General features: G+C 33.4%; 3 protein-coding genes across 3 annotated transcripts; 1 reads left to right on the forward strand and 2 right to left on the reverse strand.

Moving 5' to 3' along the window:
* Window positions 1-1,550: 1,550 nt before the first annotated feature.
* LOC135087785 (conserved oligomeric Golgi complex subunit 6) lies at window positions 1,551-3,577 on the reverse strand. Its single transcript, XM_063982576.1, has one exon. The coding sequence runs from the start codon at window positions 3,443-3,445 to the stop codon at window positions 1,586-1,588; it is 1,860 nt and encodes a 619-aa protein (XP_063838646.1). The 5' UTR covers window positions 3,446-3,577; the 3' UTR covers window positions 1,551-1,585.
* A 5,972-nt stretch (window positions 3,578-9,549) lies between these two features.
* On the forward strand, window positions 9,550-11,191 carry LOC135087786 (large ribosomal subunit protein uL15m). Its single transcript, XM_063982577.1, has 3 exons — window positions 9,550-9,775; window positions 10,093-10,247; window positions 10,324-11,191. Exons 1-3 carry the CDS (start codon window positions 9,674-9,676, stop codon window positions 10,949-10,951), a joined length of 885 nt encoding a protein of 294 aa, XP_063838647.1. The 5' UTR covers window positions 9,550-9,673; the 3' UTR covers window positions 10,952-11,191.
* A 2,223-nt stretch (window positions 11,192-13,414) lies between these two features.
* Window positions 13,415-21,110, reverse strand: LOC135087787 (adenosylhomocysteinase). Its single transcript, XM_063982578.1, has 5 exons — window positions 21,001-21,110; window positions 20,844-20,921; window positions 20,092-20,282; window positions 15,274-15,426; window positions 13,415-14,493 (listed from the first exon to the last, which is right to left on the reverse strand). The coding sequence occupies exons 2-5, from the start codon at window positions 20,863-20,865 to the stop codon at window positions 13,567-13,569; spliced, it is 1,293 nt and encodes a 430-aa protein (XP_063838648.1). The 5' UTR covers window positions 20,866-20,921; window positions 21,001-21,110; the 3' UTR covers window positions 13,415-13,566.
* Window positions 21,111-21,432: the final 322 nt, after the last annotated feature.

Genomic DNA, 21,432 nt, shown 5'->3' on the forward strand with positions numbered 1-21,432 from the left:
AAGAATTATACATAAATTATAGATAAAATTAAATATTCATAGTAACAAAGTAATGATTCCTTACATATATTATCAAAAAAAATATAAAAAACAAACAATATTATTTTTTTGCATAGGGCTTAATTAAAACACCGTGTTCGAATAAGGCCTACACATAAAACCTTTCAAATAAATCAGTTTAGGAACATCATTTAGTCTTGAATTTTTGTGAACAAAATGAGATCTAATTTTTTGTTAGAACCAGGGCATAAAAAGGCTTCTGAATCATCTTTACGAACTCCTACACAATCTTTGTGATACCACCTAAAGCAGTCCTTTATGGTCGCATATCTGCTACTTGGTCTTCGAGACAGGCATGATAATACCAAATTTTATTCTCCTTTCCTTTAGATTTATACATACGGCTTTTTTTTTCTTATTTTTTATTGGTTTTGTATTTTGTTTGTTTTTTTACAGGTTTTGTTATGTTTTTTGACACTGTTTTCTTTTTCTTTTCTGTATTGTTAGTAACATTCTTATTAAATAAATATTTTGTTACTCTTTGACTTATTTAGTTTAATGAATTTGTCCGTAATCAGGTGTTGACATAAGTATTTAATATGGCCTACCATGCTGAAATAAGGCCTAGGCCTTATTAGACATCTCGCTCTTGTTGTCTTTAAAAATTTACAAACAATGCATCTATAGCCAGTAGTACAAACTAAGGTTATTTTTAGCTAGTAAGAAATATTTAGAAACGATTACTAAGAAAAGCTTAATCTAAAACGGCATCATTTTTACCAAAAACTTAAGTTGAAATCGCCGGATTTTTATAAGGGAGCACGAAATCACCCACCACCTTAGAAGAACGCGTGCCAATTGGTGCTGGGATCGTGGATCGGGACGCTTTTGCTCTCTACTGGGTTATAGGGCATATGAGTACGTGTCCTTGAAGTATTATCCCGGTAGGATTTATTTATCTGTGTTTTCTGATGTATAGGCCTTATTAGAACGTAGGCCTTATTTGTATCAAGTACCTTAGACGTTAAAAGTTACCGTAATCGGGGCTCAGTACTCTCTTGAATTACGCAAGTTGGCATCAAAATGTGAATTCAAAGATCTACTGGATGATTTAATACGGGATAGATTGATTTGCGGCCTAAAAGAAAATGTAGTATGAAAACATAGTACAAGCTTTGCTTAGTTTGGGACTATTTAAAAAAAAAAAAAATCCCGTGAACGGATAAAACTACAATAATATTGTTGGCTTATTCCACTATTCCCCGTTGACAATTCCCGTGAACGGGGATTAGTGAACTTTTTGTTGTTTTTGTTCACTATTCCCCGCTAACGCCAAATTGGAGCTATAATGGGGATTACTTTAAAAAATAAAATCCTAATATTTTTTTTTTTTTTTTAATATAATGGGGATTAATGAACTTTTTAGTTCTTAGTGGGTCTTCATTGTATGTAAAAATGTAATGTAGCTTCCCTTTTTGTTCTAATGTATGGGGTAGGCATATTAAAATTGATTAAAATTTTAATAGGTTAGACTTTATTAATCTTAGCTATACATTTTAAATATTTAAAAGTAATCTAAAAAACATTAATTTAACAATTTCATCACTTCATCTGGGGTTCTACGCACCACAGATTGTGGTTCTGTATATCCATTTATGGGATTATGGACAGCCTGGTAGAGCTGAGCATAAACTGCTAATATCACCTCAAACGATCTTTTCTTGACTGTTGATTTATGTGTATGACTTAATAACAAATTCAACTGAGGCAATATATAAACATCAGGGGAAACAAGAAACATATCAAATTTGTTAAGAAATGTTTTTAAGGTTGCTGTGTCCATACCTGGAATGGCTGACAAAGGTCCACTAGATTTTTCTTGCAAAATTGTATAAATGGGCCCAAGATTCAAGTTTGCCACTAGAAAACTGGCTTGTTCTGATGTCAAAGTATCAAGTTGTGCTTCCGATTGTGCTTGTAGTCGTTCATTGTATTCATCCATAACTGTGTAAAGAGACAATGTGCACTGAATATGGTATATGCAGTTCAGCATATAAACTGACATATCTGTTGAGCTGAGGTGGCATGCAGTTTCATTTATTGCATGCAATAAAGGATCCAAGATGTGGGTGATTATGATCTTCTTATCATCTTTATTTATATTGTTTGATGCATTCATAACAGCTAGTACATCTCGCAAAAAACCAACCAAGTCAGTGACTACAATTGATGGATTCAAATCAATTGGAGGTGCTTTCACTCCGTGACTAAGTTCCTTTTGTATTTTACTGTCCAAGGTTATTATAAATACCTCTTCACTTTTTTTAAGCAAATCTTCAAATGTATCAATCAGATGACCCTCTGGAATGACACTTTGTATGACATCTTTGTAATACAATATCATATTTGTTATAGACCACAACACCAGAGGGTCTTTATCAGGCTTGAGAATTAGTTCAGCTCTTACTTTCAATAATGGGCAGATCGCTTCCATGATACTAGTTATAGCTTCTGTAATCTGGGTATTTTTCTCTGGGATATTGCAGTATTTGTAAAGGTTATTTAGATTTTCCTTTTCAATAGGAATAATTTGATAAACCCATGTCAAGATATCACCAATGTAACGTTTGGGATCATTTGCATAGAATTCAATGGGTTTGGAGCCATCCATACCCTTCGTCAACGCATCAATAAATGCCTGCACAGTTGTAGCCTTCCTTGCAGAACAGTACTCATCAACAATATTAGAAAACAAAACTTGTCTGTTTTGAAACTTTGCCAGAGCTTTGGGCACTAGGGCATTATTTGGTGAATCAATACTTAAGCAAGCACCAATAGTCCAATGATATAATTTTTCAATGGCAACTTCTTGTTGTAATCCTATGATTTCCATTATGTCAAATGCAGAAGTTTGATACCAACATCGTACAAGCGTTTTACAATTTTCATTTAACTTTTCTATATGACTCAGAGTAGAAAAAAAATCAGATGTCAATGGTGTCCTAATAGAAACATTATAAAGATATTCATTTTGCTCAGGAGATATTTGGAAGTTATTTAATAGGGCGTCAACCCAAACAATTTTTTTCTCTGTTTTCTTCCTTTCATCCTTGAGTTTAGTTGTTTGAGTTATTAGATGATGAGTTTTGGTCTTGGACTCTTGCAGTCTATTTGACATGTCTATGACTGCAGCATCAAGATTAGCCAGAGAATCTAATAAAATGTGTAGTTTACCTTTGACTTTATTGAATTCAATAAGAACTGCCTTATTCACCAAAACATCTCTTTTCTCGATTTCGTTAACCAATACTCTTCTTGTGTATGACGAATTTGCGGTGCATAACCCAGACATTGTGTTCAAAGCATCGCTGTTATCTGTTATCAAATGTGTATCAAATATCTTGTTTAATCTTTGTCGAATCGGATTATTGTACATGGAATCCATTTCGAAGCCCAAACAATCTTCTCAATCAATTTATTCTTGTTTGTATGAATAAAATCATTAATCTCTCTCAATTTTCTGCTAACACACCAAGACCACAACTTTATTAAAATTTTATTTAAACTGTCACTGTCACTCAATCAGCTGGCTGTCAGACACGTCAGCGTTTTCTTTTTACGTAGGTAGGTATTTATGTAGGGATAATTCATCAAGATAGTCTTGAAAATAGTAGAAAATTATAAATACATTTCCTGAATATCAAAGTACATACAGGTAGTCAGCGAAGAACTAAATAAGACTTGATGTGCTGTCGTCCGTCCGTACAATTTTCGTAAGTCAAAAAAGCTGTCCCAGCAACATGCAAGACGCAAAAAATCAATAAAAAAAAGAAGAAAAAAGCGCGGGAAACGTCGTACTTGGTGGACGTCATTTTTCTTGCTAAAAATTTTTAAATTAGAAAAAGGATCAGATTGGTGGTTTAGTGCATAATTAAGTAGTATTCTAAGTTATATTTATTATTTTATTGTAGTGTAGCATTCACTTCTGCAGTTCTGGGTGAGTTTTAATTGTTTTTTCTCGTGATGAACGAGCCGGACGATCCTGGCGGGACAACCCCCCAGGCGTCAAATTTTGTTACTATTTCAACATGTAGCCAGTCAGGTATGGATACGGAAGGTTCTGTAATGGACACGGACGGATCTGAAAGTGCTTCTAACCCTTCTAAAAGAAAGAGAGTAGTTGTACGTAAAGTTTGCAAGCATTGTAATAAAAAGCGTAAAAGTCGTCATAACAAATCTTCTACATTGAGCCAGGTACCTAATGATTCTGATTGTTGTTGTGCAAACACAGAGAACGTAAATAGCGCTAAAAAAGTTGTTGAAAATGAGATTCCTTTTGTTACTCCATCAACTCCTGTTGCTACTCAGTCCCACACATCTAATTCGACCCCTGCTGCACCTAATTCGGTAAGTAGATGCTTTTATGAGGCTACTGATGTTGCGCCCTTTGTTGTTCATATACAGAAAGAACAATCTATGCCAAATGAAAACTGTACTCTGCACCCCGTGACTGTGGGTCATTTTCTAAAACGAAAATCTATAAGAGGTATTGTTGATGGTAGTCTGAAAAAAATAGGCAGAAATCGGATTTCTGTTGCTTTCTCTCGTTTTGAAGATGCTAATGCATTCCTTAATAATGACTTGCTTAAAACTAACAATTACAAGACTTTTATTCCAACATTCAATATCACACGGATGGGAGTGATCAGAGGAGTTCCTACAGAGTGGAATGATGAGGACATCCTTAATAATATAACTGTACCAATGGGGTGTGGTAGAATCTTAAAAATTAGAAGGTTGAAAAAGAAGAAGTTTGTTAATGGAAAGTCTGAATTTGTCCCCATTGAGACAGTTGTATTAACATTTGATGGTCAGGTTCTGCCTAAAAGAATCTTTGTTTGTTACAACTCTTTGCCGGTTGATCTTTACATTTACCCAACAATCCAATGTTACCAATGTTGTCGCTATGGTCATGTGAAGAGTCAGTGTAGGTCCCTTCCAAGATGTTATAAATGTGGTCTTGGCCACACCGGTGATACCTGTAATGTTGAGGAGGAAAATGTATTATGTTTCTTGTGCTCAGGTCCCCATCAGGCTACTAGTAGAAAATGCCCTGAATACACACGTCAAAAAAATATTAAGGAGACAATGGCCAAAAGTTGCATTACTTATGCTGAGGCTTTAAAACTGCATCCTCCAATTGGTAAATCTTTTGCAGATGTTGTAAGATCTGGTAGCTCGACTCAATCTCATTCTCAAACTTCTGGAAATCTTCCCCAGAACTCAAAACTAAAATATGTTCCTAATAATAACCCAGGCTGGGATTCTTACAAAAAAACTGTTTTAAAGAAACCTAGATCTCCGTTCAACCCAGGTAAAAGTTATGACCGAGAACAACATCAAAATATGACCAATGATTATAATACTCCGTTTGGCCCAAGCCAAAATATTTTATGTAAAGATGACAATTCAAACACCTTAACAAATATGTCAATTAAAGAATTAATTATTACTCTAATTACCTCTTTAAATCAATCTAATTTAGTACCGTCCCACGTTGCCCTTCAAAATAATGATCTCGTAGTTGACCTTAGTTCTATTGCTGATGGTAAAGTTCTCCCTAGCAGTTCAATGGAACTGTCGAAGCATTAACAGTAAAAAAAGTGATATATTACATTTAATTAATGAATTTGATCCCTTTTTAATTGCCTTACAAGAAACCTGGCTCCGTCCAGATTCTAATTTTAAAATTTCTGGTTTCTCTTGTGCCAGAGAAGATAGATATGATAATTATGGTGGAGTAGCTTTGTTAGTCCATCACTCTATTCCATTTACATATATTCCTCTCCCACCACACAATAATGATTTTTCCATAATAGCTGTTTCTATAAATAACACTAGTTTTGTGTCGGTTTATATTCCTCACCCGTCAACTGCTATATATGATGAGGTAGAACAAATTCTTAGCAACATATCTAGGCCTATTATTATCATGGGCGATTTTAATGCTCAACACCAGTCATGGGGCAGTAGCAATTCCAATTACTATGGCAATAGAATTGTAGATTTTCTGGATAATAATAACTTGTGTATTCTTAATACTGGAAATGCTACTCGTCGTACCCAGCCGCACGAAGGTGTGAGTGCTCCTGATTTAACTATATGTAGCCCAAATCTTGCTTCCTCTTTAGCCTGGTCCACCCTCCCTTCCACCTATGGGAGTGATCATTTTCCAATTGTCTTTTCTTTTCCTGATATTAATAAAATTAATACTAGACGCCCTCCACGATTCAAATATAAAACTCAAGATGTTGACTGGAACCGTTATAAAGAAAAAGTAGAACTGAAAATTCAATCACTGCCTGTAGTTCAAAATGATAATTATACCTATTGTGCTGAAGCACTAGCATCTGTTTTAATAGAAGCAGCAGATGAAGTTTTTCCTGTAAAAAGTAGTAATAGAAGTAAATTACCCCCTCCCCCTTGGTGGGATACCGAATGTACGGCCGCTATTAAAAAGAGAAAAGAAGCCGAAAAATTATATTCCTCTTATTCTACAGCCGAAAATTTTGATAATTTATCGAACGTAATTAATAGTACTAGAAAACTATTTAAACAGAAAAAGTGGGAAAGTTGGAGAGCTTTTTGTCGTTCCATTTCACCTGATACTTCGCCATCTGCAGTTTGGACCAATATAAGGCGTTTTCGTTCAGCATATAAACCACCTACACCCAAGCTCCTTCATGAACCACTAATTGAACAATTTTTAGATAGTCTTGCCCCTTCTTTTGCCCCCCAAGATCTTTTAATTCCAAATGAACAGTTTTCTACTAATTCAGATCAATCTGAATTAGGCAATCCTTTCAGTCTTTCAGAGCTGAAAGGTATTCTTTCATATGTGAAAGATTCTGCACCTGGCACTGATGGAATTCCTTATTCTTTTCTGGTCAATTTAAATGATTCAACTTTAACTTATTATCTTTCTCTCATAAATTTTATAATGCAGTCCGGAAACATTCCTTCTCATTGGAAAATTCAAGAAATTATTCCTATCTTAAAACCAAATAAATCTCCATCCAACGCTGACTCTTATCGCCCAATAGCACTATCCTCTGTTCTTTTAAAATTAGCTGAGCACCTTATTAAAAATAGACTTGAATGGTTTGTAGAAAGTAAAGGTCTACTGAGTAATTTCCAATTTGGCTTCAGAAAAGGTAGGAGCACTGCTGACAGTATTGCCATTTTTATAACCGACATCAGACTAGCCTTCTCAAATAATGAACACCTTCTTGCAGCATTCCTAGATATATCAGCCGCCTATGACAACGTAGTGTTATCAATCCTCAGAGACAAATTAATAAAATTAAATGTTCCTTGTATTTTAATAAATTTCATTATAAATATTTTAGTTGGACGTAGTATTAATATTGCATGTGACGATTCTACAAAATCTAGAATTTTATGGAATGGATTACCTCAAGGGTCTGTTTTGAGCCCACTACTTTTCAATATATACTCGTCGGATTTAGAAAGCTCTATTAATAATAATGTTAGTATTTTGCAATATGCAGATGACCTTCTCCTTTACTTTTCTGATAAAAGCGTTGCAAAATTATGTTCATCACTTAACTCTTCTTTACACTTGCTTAAGTCATGGCTGGATAGAAACGGCTTAAGTCTTTCTGTTGCAAAAAGCTCAGTTGTACTTTTTTCCCGAATGCGTCGCCCTCCTCCAGTATTAGTTGAGTATAACAATTTAAGTATTCCTGTTAATAATGAGGCCAAGTTCTTAGGTATAACTTTAGATTCGAAACTTACTGGAATGTCACATTTGTATAATATTAGTGCTAAATGTGAGCGTACACTTAATATTTTAAGATGTTTAGCTGGAGTATGGTGGGGTGCCCACCCATTCAATTTAAAACTTATTTATAATGCCTTAATTAGGAGCTCTCTTGACTATGGCACTCAATTTTTAGAACCCTGTAGCATGGTAGGAATTAGAAAGCTTGATGTCATCCAGACAAAAGCACTCAGAATAGTAGTTGGGGCAATGAAATCTAGCCCGAATAACGCACTGCAAGTTGAATGTTCTGACCCGCCTTTAACACTTCGTCGTCAATTTCTCTGTGATAAATTCTTATTTCGAGCTTTTCAGTTATCAAACCATCCTTTGTTTTCAAAATTAGAAGCATTGTCTGAACAAGTACAAAATTCTCCATATTGGTCTCATAAAACTCCACCATGTCTAGTCATTAGTTTCCGAAAACTCCTTTCTTTACAAGCACCTACTCACAAATCTATGTATTTGCCTGTATTCTGTGCAAATTATAATGCATTAATCCTTTCTCCTAATGTTAAATTTGATATTGATATTTGTAAGTCTGATATTCATGCAAATGTAAAATTTAATATGATTTTAGACAATGAGTGGGACGGTTGGCATCATTTATACTGTGATGCCTCAAAACATTCGAACAATGAACATGTTGGTGTTGGAGTGTACCACACCCAGTATAAAATTTACCAGATGATTAAACTGCCACCTGAATCATCTGTTTTCACAGGAGAGTGTTTTGGCATTTTCAAATCGTTGGAGTATATTTTACTTATGAAACTTAGTAAAGCTGTAATATTTAGTGATTCTAAAAGTGCATTACAAGCATTAGTTAAGTTCCCGTTCAAATCAAATTCTTCTTATCCTATTATTATTGATTGTAGAAAACTGTTACTAACTTGTTCATTGTTAGATATTGTAGTAAATTTTGCTTGGATTCCTGGACATTGTAAAATTTTTGGTAATGAAAAAGCTGATTCTTTAGCTAATAATGCTGTGACTATGGGTGACATTTTTCCTTACAAAAATTATGCGCATGATTTAATTGCATTACCCAAAGTCTATATGCTTGAAAAATGGCATGAGGAGTGGAACATCAGTAGTCAAAGTAAAGGTAAAGCTTATAAACTGATCCAACCATGTATACCGACAAAACCTTGGTTTTTCAAAACAGATCTTGATAAATTTTCTGTTTCAAGCATTATCCGTATGAGACTGGGGCACGTATGTTCCCCAGCTCATTTGGCAAGGCTTAATATAATCGAAAATGATGTGTGTGACTGTGGAACGGAGTCAGGTGATTTGAATCACATTTTCTTTGCTTGCCAGATTCACGATCGTTCCTTCTTTATGTCATCTCTCCTAGCCCTCCGTGTCCCTCTCCCCACTTCGATATCTTGCCTGCTTGGTTTAAATGATTTTGATATTTATAAATGTATTTCTGAATATTTAATTACAAATAATATTAAACTTTAATTTATCTCTCAAGTATTTAAATGCAAACTTATTATATTATATTAACATTAATTCCTTTATATATTTTAATTTTATTATTATTATTTAATTTCTCACCTCCCAACCTGATCCTCATCCTTTTCTGTACTCCACCCCGGTTTTTTCTTTTCCTAAACGTTTCCTAACCTTTTCTCCCACACCGTTGTGGCTAAACGCAAACCGCGAAAGCCAAGAAAAAAAAAAAAAAAAAAAAAAAAAAAAAAAAAAAAAGAAACTGTCAAGTAGTCTGGATCGCTAAAAAATAAAATAACCTGAAAGTCGTTTACTTTTATCTTATACCTGGAAAAATTGTAATAATTTAGTATAATAACTGTATTAATAATGGGATCACGACAAATAATAGAAAAATCCCTGTCTATGTTGAGATCTTTACCAAGAATATCACTAGCCAACTTAAGGGATAATCCTAACCCCAAAAAAAGTGTAAGTAATTCATTTTTAATATTAAAATATTCATCATCATCATAATTTCAGCCACAGAACGTCCACTGCTGAACATAGGCTTCCCCCAATGACTTCCACATCGCACGGTTGGTAGCGGTCTGCAATTAATATATTGTTTAATCGTTATTTCATACATCATACCTGGCTTTATTTCATACAATATATAAAATTATTTCAAAAAAGTTACACTTTCTAATTAAAGAAGTAAAATATTCAATAGATTCAAGTATAGATTGATCTTTGTTAATCACTGGAATAAGCAAAACAACTTTTTGCACTGCTTTTTATATCCTTAGAGCAAAAGAGGACGAGCTCAACATGGTGGTGATAAACATGGATCTGGAAACAAAGGATCAGGGCAAAGACAAAATTACATGAGGCTTGGCTATGAAACTGGGAACAATCCATTTTACCTAAGGGTCCCCCAAGAACACTATTATCGTGGACACCAGTAAGTAGACTAACTTCTAATCTGTAGATTTACAATTGTCATTTAAAAAATCACTAAAATTATAATTTTGTTTCAGCCTCAAAAGACAGTATCCACCATTATCATTGCTTCAACTTCAACATATAATTGATAAAGATCGTGTAAACATACATAAACCTATAGATATTGCAAGTATTGTAAAAAGTGGCATTTACGATTTCTACCCAGATCAAAAGCATTTTGGTATACACCTGACGGATGAAGGAGCCGATATATTTGCAGAAAAAATTAATATAGAAGTTCAATGGGCAAGTGAACAAGTGATTGCAGCCATTGAAAGGAATGGAGGTACAATAACCACAGCCTATTATGATCCACACAGTTTATTTTTACTAAAGAATCCAAAGAAATTCTTTGAGTCCGGACAAGCTATTCCACGCCGAATGATTCCCCCACCAGATGCCATTGAATACTATACAAATGCTGAAACACGGGGATATCTGGCTGACCCTGAAAAGGTGTCTCAAGAGAGATTGAAGTTAGCTCAAAAATATGGCTACCAATTACCTAACTTGGAATCAGACCCTGAGTACAATATGCTTTGTGAACGAAAAGATCCGAGGCAAATTTTCTTTGGTTTAGAACCAGGATGGGTCATTAATTTGAAAGATAAGTTAATACTTAAACCAAAAGATGAAGAATTATTAGAATTTTATTCTAATTAATCAATTTAAATATAACATTGTAAAGAAATTGTAATAGAATGTGAGTATGAAAAATAATAGTTGTTTTTTATTGCCATGTTCATCAATGAAAACTATGTATTTAATTTATAAAATAACTTCGAAGAAGTGTGTACTAGTATTTATTCTCTGTGTTAGCCTACTACTTCAACTCTACTCTCTTCTCTACAATGTACAATTACATTTCTATTATATTTATGCACAATAAATTATTTGATTTGATTTTGATTTGAAACTAGCTTTCCGCCCGCGGCTTCGCACGCGTGAAATTTCGTTTGTCACAGATCGTCATAAATTATAGCCTATATGTTATTCTGGATTATGAACAATAATCCTGTAAAGTTTCATCAAAATCCGTTCAGTGGTTTTTGAGCCTATTCATTACAAACATACAAAAATAGGTACAAATCTTTCCTCTTTATAATATTAGTATAGACTATAGATAGATTTATAATATTAGTATACAGGGTGTTAGGTAAATGGGTATATGAGCCGACACTAGCCCATGTTAACATGGTCATATAAATGGTATGGTGAAGTCAGAAAATTTATATCTTCATTTTAATTATTTTAATTTTCATGCAAATCGGATTTTATAAAAATTATTTTGTATGAAAATTTAAAAAAATTAAATCATGATATCAATTTTCTGACTTCACCATACCATTTATATGACCATGTTAACATGGGCTAGTGTCGGCTCATATACCCATTTACCTAACACCCTGTAGATATAGATGATAGGGACAAAATCTACTTCAGGTTTATTTATCGATAGGTTTTGTACTCAGTAGTATCCTGTAGAAAAATAAATAAATATTAATCCTTTATACAATGTGAGTCACGTTAATTAAAGTGTACATATGAAAATAGATGAAACTAGACCTATTTTTATCGACAAAAAAGAGGTCAAAAAATTTTTTAGATTTAAAAAAAAAAATTACAGAATTTTTTTTCTTCAAATTACTTATTGTAAAGAAAACGTAATAACTTTTAAACTAAGCGGTATATCCTGATAAAATAAAAACAGTAATAATGCTAAATAACAGGCGATACTAAAAAAATACATAAAATACACAAAAAAGGCCAAAAAATAATAAAAAATGATACTTTTTGAAAAAAATCTGCTTTTAAATTCGTGTTTTTTTGGTTATTTGATAAATTTCTCCAAAAAATGCCCCTATAACCGGTAGTTTTTACTACTTTGTATTATTCTCTATCGTATTACCTTCGTAAAACCAAAAATCACATGTCTCTATCTCTATCACAACATTTGCAATGATCGTTTGAACTAAGCCTCTCTGGGCGCGCTATTCAACGCTTCGTTAACAACGAAACTGAAAATGGCTCTAGATTTGTAATTTTGATAAAGACAAGTTAAATTTCAAATAAAAACAAAAGATTTCGAAGTAAAATAAGCATTTGTTAAAATTAAAATTTTCTCTACTTGTAGCGGAGAATAATGTTGTGGCAGGCCTTGGTTCAAACGCTCATAGCAAATGTTGTGATAGGGATAGAGACATGCGATTTTTGGTTTTACAAAGATAATACGATAGAGAATAATACAAAGTAATAAAAACCACTGTTATAGGGACATTTTTTGGAGAAATTTATCAAATAACCAAAAAAACACGAATTTATAAGCAGACTTTTTTCAAAAAGTATCATTTTTTATTATTTGTTGGCCTTTTTTGTGTATTTTATGTATTTTTTTTAGTATCGCCTGTTATTGAGCATTATTACTGTTTTTATTTTATCAGGATATACCGCTTAGTTTAAAAGTTATTACGTTTTCTTTACAATAAGTAATAGGAAGAAAAAAAATTCTATAAAAAATAAAAACAAAATCTCCAAAAAATTTTGACCTCTTTTTTGTCGATAAAAATAGGTCTAGTTTCATCTATTTTCATATGTACACTTTAACGTGACTCACACTGTATAACAAAGATTACAATTAGTATTGCTAGTGGTCCCCAAATAGGTTACACCTGTCTCTTGGGCACTTTATACTAGTAACAAAAAAAAACACAATTTAAGTTTGAAAAGCTACCTGTTCTGTACCATAGTAAACACAAAAAAAAAAAAGGAAAATACAAATAATATGCCCAATAAAGAATGTCTTTACGTTATGTGAAAGAGTGCGTGTTTTATGAGAGTGTATTATTTATGTGTGCGATAGTGTATGTGATGTGAGTGAAACCATGTACTACATAAAATATCATCTTCTTCTATAATATCTTCATATCGTCAAAAATAGTTGCAATTAGGTAGTAGTAGGTGTAGGTAGAATTACCTAGCGAACACTCTAATTTCTTATTTTTATAAACAGAGTACAAAATCTTGTTTTGGTGATGAAATGATACTACAGACAGAGTAGTTAGGTATTCTTTTATAATTTTTAAGTCAATTTTGTGTCTAGGGAGATCTTAAAAAAGAAAAAATTAGTCAAATTCGTAAGTACCTTTATTTATTACTTGAGAAAGGCAAATATGCTTTTACTTAATCCACATAAATGATGTAGAAAATTTAGTTACATAAAGATAGCACTTTTTTGGTGGTTTGTTTTTGATGCATCAACAAACTGAAAGTTCTTTCGATTAATATCTATAGTGATCAGGCTTGTATGGTCCTTCCACAGGAACGCCGATGTATTTAGCTTGCTTGGGTGTAAGTTTTGTTAATTTAACACCAAGATGGTCCAGATGTAAAGCTGCAACCTCTTCATCTAATTTCTTGGGCAATGTGTGAACACCAACTGGGTATGCATTGTGTCGCGTCCAAAGCTCAATCTGGGCAAGGACTTGGTTGGTGAAGGAGTTGGACATAACGAAGGATGAGTGGCCGGTAGCGCAACCCAAGTTTACAAGCCTACCAGCAGCCAGAACAATAATGTGCTTGCCATTTTCGAGTTCATAACGGTCTACTTGAGGCTTGAGATTAACTTTTTTCGCATTCTTGTCCAACCAAGCCACATCAATTTCACAATCAAAGTGACCAATGTTACAAACAATAACATCATCTTGCATTCTCAATAAGTGCTCCTTGCAAATAATGTCAATGTTTCCAGTTGTTGTAACAAATATTTGTCCAATTTCAGCTGCTTCTTCCATGGTTGTAACTTGGAATCCCTCCATTGCTGCTTGCAAAGCGTTAATGGGATCTATTTCGGTGACGATCACTCTCCCGCCGAATCCTTTGAATGCCTGAGCACAGCCCTTGCCTACGTCGCCATAACCAGCAACGACGCAGACTTTTCCTGCTATCATTATGTCTGTAGCCCTCTTTATACCATCAAGTAGAGACTCCCTACATCCATATAAATTGTCAAATTTGCTTTTCGTTACGGCATCATTGACATTGATTGCTGGAACTTTCAATGTTCCTTCTTTAAACATTTTATAAAGATTGTGTACACCTGTAGTGGTTTCTTCAGATAGGCCTTTGATACCTTCCAACAGTTGTGGGTATTTCTTATGTACAAGATTAGTCAGATCTCCTCCATCATCCAGAATCATGTTGAGTGGCTGAAAACATAAATATAAAATTAAAGACACTTAGATTTTTATTTTTTTTCGATTGTGGGTCTTCATTAAGTTTTTAACCAAATTCTACAATGTTAGATTAAATTAGACTTAAACAGATTTTTCAAAATATTTATCATCTTGAGTTTAGTAGATAACGTTAAATACAATTATTTTCTATTAGCTTAAGTATGAACAAATTACAATAGTAATTATTATCCTCTTAGCTAAGATTTTTCCTTAGGTATTTCTAGGCAACATTTTCCTGATGACTCATGACGTGGGGACAATTTGTAATGACAAATAAACCATAATCTCAATGTATGCGTCATGAGTGGGAAACATTTCACTATAGTTAGATTGTCTGCATTCGTATTAATGGTTAATTAACGATAAAGTACTAACTTTATTGTTCGAAAACTTTAAAATACTGCAAGCACCCTTAACTCGAACCAACTATCGCAAAAATTCGTTTGTAATTAGAGGTCTTAATCGATTTAATTCTGTTTGTGATGACATAGAACTGGACTTATTCAATACCCCTGTCAACCAGTTTAAATAATCTTTTCTTTGTTAAATAGTAGCTTGAATTTCATAAACTATTAACTATATTTTCTGTCCGTGATCAAATTAATTGTCTAACTATAGGTGGCGTGGAAACTTGGAAGTAATTGGCTTTACTTTAATTATAAATATCACCTAATGTAACATTTAGCTGTAAGTTTTCCTAAGAAATGCAAAATAAAATAGTTAATATTTGAGTAAATTGAAGTGCTAACTTACTCTTCCATCAGAAAACATTAAAGTCTGCTCAATGCACCAAATGTATTCCTCTTCAGTTTCGCCCTTCCAGGCATAAATGGGAATTCCTACCGCTACCAAGGCCGCTGCAGCTTCGTCTTGAGTGCTGTATATGTTACTGCTTGACCATTGAACCTGTAATCAACCAATAGGAATTCTATATATTTATTTCGCTCGCTAACGTAATTTTCTATTGACTCAGCTTGAAAAAAAATTGCTGGTGAAAAACTTGGTGGGATACCACCACACAAACATGTACCTAGTCGCGTGGCGAACTTAGGGCGGTTCGGGGTTATGCTTGCCAAAATAAAATAATAACTACTGTCGCAAAAGTTGGAAACAAATCAATTCATATAACATAGATGGAATTTAACCACGACATTAAGTAGGTACGCAATAGTGAACTTGGATTGGTCCAAGAAAATTCTGTAGCGAATCCTTAAAAATATTGAAAACTACGCTGCAGAAACATAAGAATGTTAGGTGTTTTACTGCTGTAATAATAGATTGATAAGATTATATTCGGTCCGAGCTGTTTCAGATTTCAGAAAACTAAACATGTCGTATTTTTATTCTCAAGGATGAATGAGACTGTACTACTGAAATTGAAAACACCGAATTACTGTACCTAATTGTTTACGATAAGAGTAAGATTTAAGTTAGAAAATAAGCAATGAGAGAATTACCTAATCACGAATGTTCATCATACGGATGCCATGGAAAATAGAAAGATAGCAATGATAAATTAAGTTTTGATCCGAATTCCGAATGACGAATTAAGTAGATCGAACGTTAACGATGGCGTCGATCAGAAACTAAGTGCGTCGCTAAGAATGGTACTAGTCTAAAAAGTTCTTAGAGTGTCTATCTAAATACCCTATCTATCACGGGATAGATAGGGTATTTAGATAGACGCTCTGTATCATATTCGATCGGATTTATTTGTCTTGTTTTATCTCAAGATTTTTAACTAGATAACTATAGCTTTATAATCTTTTTTCCCTACAAAAATTCAAGATTTCGTTTCAGAGAATAACTATGCGACAGTTTATCAACGTATTATTGTTCCAAATCAGTCACGAAGATTGTATATTGATACATTGTAATTTGCTTGCGTCATATGTTAGTTTTGTACCAGATTTAAATATAAATAAGTAGGTACTCGTCTATACTATATACCTACTATCTATACTAATATTATAAAGCTGAAGAGATTGTTTGTTTGTTTGGTTGAACGCGCTAATCTCAGGAACTACTCAACCGATTTGAAAAATTATTTTTGTGTTGGATAGCCCGTTAGTTCCTGAAGGCTTTAGGCTATATATCATCACGCTAAGACCAATAGGAGCGAAGCACCAAAATGAGGAATGAAAAATGAATGAAAGTTTGTATGAAATAACGAGATTCCTTCGTCCAATCTACTTAAAATGTTGCATAAGCATTCTATAACAGAATTAATGGAAGATGTGTTTCGTATTTTAGTGAAATGTTGATATTAATTACTCATTAGTGCATTTTTTTTTACAATGTCATGTAAGACTATCATACCTACTCTAGGGGCCTCCACTTAACCTTGGAGCGGGTGCCCGCTGCGTGCGCTCGCCTAACAATGCATAGTAATGCATGACAGTCATGCCGCGGGCACCTGCTTGCGCTGTATACATAAACTCATTTTCGCGCGAAAGTTTTGGCGGAAGCCCTTGAGGTAGTGGGAGTAGTCTTGAGGAAAAGCTCCTTTTCCCACGGCCAGTGGCATGCTGGAAGCTTGGTGATTCTAGCACCCGTAGGAATATAAAAAAAAGTTTACCAATAATACTGCGGTAGGTGTAGTTTTCGATTTCTTTGTAAAAAGATAATAACCACCGAGTAACTTTCACAGGGATCAAAGGCCGAGCTGCATATTCATAAAAAAAAATATTTTCATGTTTATTTAACCTTTAAGATTTTAATATTTTATAAGTATTAACACATTTAGATAATAACGTTAAAAACATTTAAAAATCGTAGTATGAGAACGTTTTCGACTTCTCCGCGGACGAAGTCGCTGGCAAAAGCTATTTGTAAAATAATTAGACTAAATTATTAAAAGTGCCTACGAAAAGTCATTATTCCACGCGGACGAAGTCGCGGGCACAGCTAGTAATATTATAAAGCTGAAGAGTTTGTTTGTTTGTTTACTTGAACGCGCTAATCTCCGGAACTACTGGTCCGATTTGAAAAATTCTTTCAGTGTTAGCCCATTTATCGAGGAAGGCTATAGGCTATACAACATCACGCTACGATCAATAGGAGCAGAGCAATAATGAAAAATGTTGCGAAAACGGGTTTTCACGCGTACGAAGTCGCGGGCACAGCTAGTATATTTATAAAAATGAAGTGCAATTATTATGAACAACTTTGATTTGTTTTAATAGACGATTTGCATGGGCATCAGGATGACACAAAACGGATTGATTCTACTGCTCAAATGCAACAAGAGAAGTTAAAATAAATAAAAATACTGACCTTTCCATACAAATTGTCATTAGCAATTTCGATATTGGTTTTATAGGAAAATAATTCTATTTGAGTAGTAGAATAAACCTTTTGTTTGAACGTCTACCAAAGAATCACCCTGTGTATTATCGCAGCCTGATTATTTAGCTGCCATACAAACATCATTGTTTCCGCTGTTTATCACGAGACAGATCTTGAAGATTTGAATAATGCCGCTTCATTGCAAAACCGTAACATTGTCATAATGATAAGATTGTTAAGTGATTCTGAGACTGCTAGTTTTCTGTGAGTGACTACCCAGTTCGGAATGTAAGAGGAAATTATACTCAGTTGGATTGCAAATTGCAAGTTACTGTATCCATCAGCTTTGTAAAATTTTGATCTGCCAGAAGCTTTTGACCTACAGGTCAGGGGCGTAATATACTAACGGGCGGTAACAGAATACGGTCAAGTTTATGACTTTACAAAAAAAACCTAATCGGCAAGCGATAGCAGCGTCAATAGAAAATGGTTTCAGAATTCAAGATTCTTTCATAATATTGAATCATAATAATTATTGTTATAATTGATAACCCAAAGGTCATATGTGAAGAGGTAAATAAATATGTTTATCAGCCGATAGTTTTTGCTCGCGGCTACAACAATTGCGTGTTCTAGATATATTATATTACTAAGTAACATTATGGTAGGATAATGTTTAGAGTTAAAAACAACTTTATCTTGGTATCTAACATACCATGTGATGAATAAGATACATGGTACATGGTGTCCTTGATAACGTTGTTAGTTAGTTTATAGTTTTAATGACGCAACAAAATTTCATTTACGTAATTGATTTCCAATATACAGGATGTCCCGTAAAGAGCGTGGCAAACTTAAGATGGTAGTCTAATGGATGGCCATTTATACATTTTTTTAAATGTCACCATTTCAGATACAAGTTTTTTTTATCCTCAATTTTGAGCCTTCTCATGTTGCTGTGTGTACCTACAAATGAGCAGATATTTCTCATATTCTTCTTATTCATCTCGAAAATTACTTGCCCATTTATACACAGAGCAACAAGAAATAGGCTCAAAATTGGGGATTTTAAAAAACATTCAAAGAAAATATGTTTGAAATGGTGACACTTTTTCTTGTATCAATGATCATCCATTAGTCTATTATCTCCAACACACTCTTTACCGGACACTGTATAATTAGATCAGTTCAGAAGACTATCAATATTTTGTATTTAGATGATTTTGATTGATGACAAAAATGTTTTTGTATCATTTAAATCTGTATCATGTATTTAGTGACCTGACGCGCAGAAGTGTATCATTAATATTATTAAACGCACAAGCCCCGATAGACTAGCAGATAATGAATCCAACATAAAGAAAGACTCATCACCCAACTCTAGAAATAATAAAACAGGATAGAGACTTTTATTTAACTAGGTGCGTATGTTGTACATTAGGCTGGTTAAAAAAACACGACTACTAGAGGAGATACAGGGCTACTTACTTCCTATAATGACGGTAGACAGGTTTTTTAACGAAAATTCGTAATTTCGTATAAGAAAATAATGAATTCTGCATGGAATGAGCGAAAGATATGTCAGAAAATAAGGAATTTATTGTGTAGTTTATAGTTATCCTATTTATAGATATAAAAATAAAATTATAAAAAATGTATTAAGACCAAGGTTTTCTGTATTTTTTTGTTGGAAATAATATTATGAGTATATTTTTTTATACTCAGTTTGTTTTCTCATGTAAAGTTACAATTCTGATAATATTAGACTGTGTGCAAGCCAGAATATAGTTTTAATTTTTCATGTCTTGTTTGTCCGAAAGTTTACAACAATGATAAAAATAATTAAAGCTACTAAGTTTTTTAAATACATCATGTATTCAATAATTGATTACCTACATTCAGGTTCAGGTGCCAACCCATGCTACGCCGCCGCAGTAATGTTTTTGGATCCTACTTTTACTACTATTCAATAATTATGTCTGTTTCTTTACTGATCTGATTTATTATGCATCATTGAGTCATGAGTTCATTATTATAAATTTCAGTGTTATAACTATATCTAAAATAACAGAAGGAAAGATCATAAGATTTTGAATGTGATCCATCATTGAATAGATGAATTCCATTATGACCCAAAAAAATGTTCAGTAAAGTATCAATGTCAAGGAGAAAACAATATTGCATCATAATTATGCAATATTATAAGACATTCTTAATAATTACTCCATCAATATAATCATACTCATCTAACAAATAGCTTTATGTAAAAATAAAAATACTCACTTCAGCACCCAGTTCTATTAGTGTTTCAATGAGGACTGCTGTTTGGACAGTCATGTGCAAGCTGCCGGCTATTCTAGCTCCCTTTAGAATTTTGCTTGGTGCATATTTGCGACGGCACGCCATCAAACCAGGCATTTCTTTTTCTGCCATCATGATTTCATTACGGCCAAGCTCTGCCAATTTTTCATCAGCTGAAATAATATAAATTTCCTTTAGGTATAGACACAAGTTTATGTATTGAAAAAAAAAAAAACACTAAGGAAAGATTTATTGCATGAGACACAAAAGTATGTAGCTCATAATATATTTATTCTACAGTAATTACTGCAACACATAGATTGCAATTGCCAATAATGAATCAGATTCTGAGTTACGGAAAAATAAGCCTAAGCAATAAATTTAATCAGTCAATCAAGAATGAACATAATTCCTTATCATTAAAATAGTAATCTGGGTTGTAATTGATGTAATATACATAATATTACTAGCTACTTTGATTAAATCTGATGTAATAATACCTATAAAGTGAAGGACTGATTTCAGTAATAAACAGAATAATGTGAATTCTGTCGTGTTATTTTTAGAAACAATACTTAAGTAATAACACATGGTTATAACCTATAAACATGTAGTTAATTTATAGCAATATTCGTTTCTAATAATATCATATCCCACAGTATCCAATTAAAATTGTGCTCTATATGCGAAGATGGAATTTAAAGAGTATTTGTATGAAAAATCTATTCACTTACCGATTTTGTATGGTGGCTTCATGGTAATATTTACTGGCAGGTACCTACTGTTGATGAATTAAAAACGTATGTGTTTCTCTAAAAAATAAAACGAGTTATTAGTCAATTATGTATTGGGAGTAAAATCACTAAAAAGATAATAAAATCCGGAACATACAAAGAAACACAAGTCGACAGCTGTGCCGCAAAAGAAAGAATGACAGATGAATGATAGAGTGACGACAGCTGACCACAGATATGGATTAGAGTAGATCACAGATATGGATTAGAGTAGATACAGCAAGTTGATCGTCAAAGCGTGCCATTCCGATATGTCCAAATGGACATACATGGTCGAGTGATGTTCATGTAATCCGATTACAACAATCGGTTACGATGATTTTACGAGGACAGTAGTACGAACACGGTAGAAAGAAGAAATTATTTACGGATTGAGAATTGTAATTAACAGCACAAGTAACAAATAATTAATTAGAATAAAGTAGCAGTAGAAGAAGTGTAAAGTAGCATTGTTTTTAATACATATCCTGCGATGTACTCTTAAGAGTTAAAACCATGGTCCCTGTATGTGGTGCACTCATACCGATCC

Source organism: Ostrinia nubilalis, chromosome 3, assembly GCF_963855985.1.
Source record: "Ostrinia nubilalis chromosome 3, ilOstNubi1.1, whole genome shotgun sequence".
In the NCBI taxonomy this organism is placed as follows: Eukaryota; Metazoa; Arthropoda; class Insecta; order Lepidoptera; family Crambidae; genus Ostrinia; species Ostrinia nubilalis.

Excerpts from the sequence above, each read along its gene's own strand:
- LOC135087786 (XM_063982577.1), top strand. The coding sequence starts at position 9,674 with ATGGGATCACGACAAATAATAGAAAAATCCCTGTCTATGTTGAGATCT. Across the intron at positions 9,776-10,092 it reads ATCCTAACCCCAAAAAAAGT|AGCAAAAGAGGACGAGCTCA; the intron begins GTAAGTAATTCA and ends TTATATCCTTAG. Across the intron at positions 10,248-10,323 it reads CACTATTATCGTGGACACCA|CCTCAAAAGACAGTATCCAC; the intron begins GTAAGTAGACTA and ends ATTTTGTTTCAG.
- LOC135087787 (XM_063982578.1), bottom strand. The coding sequence starts at position 20,865 with ATGAAGCCACCATACAAAATCG. Across the intron at positions 20,283-20,843 it reads GAAGCCACCATACAAAATCG|CTGATGAAAAATTGGCAGAG; the intron begins GTAAGTGAATAG and ends ATATTATTTCAG. Across the intron at positions 15,427-20,091 it reads TAATAGAACTGGGTGCTGAA|GTTCAATGGTCAAGCAGTAA; the intron begins GTGAGTATTTTT and ends GGTTGATTACAG.
- LOC135087785 (XM_063982576.1), bottom strand. The coding sequence starts at position 3,445 with ATGGATTCCATGTACAATAATCCGATTCGACAAAGATTAAACAAGATA.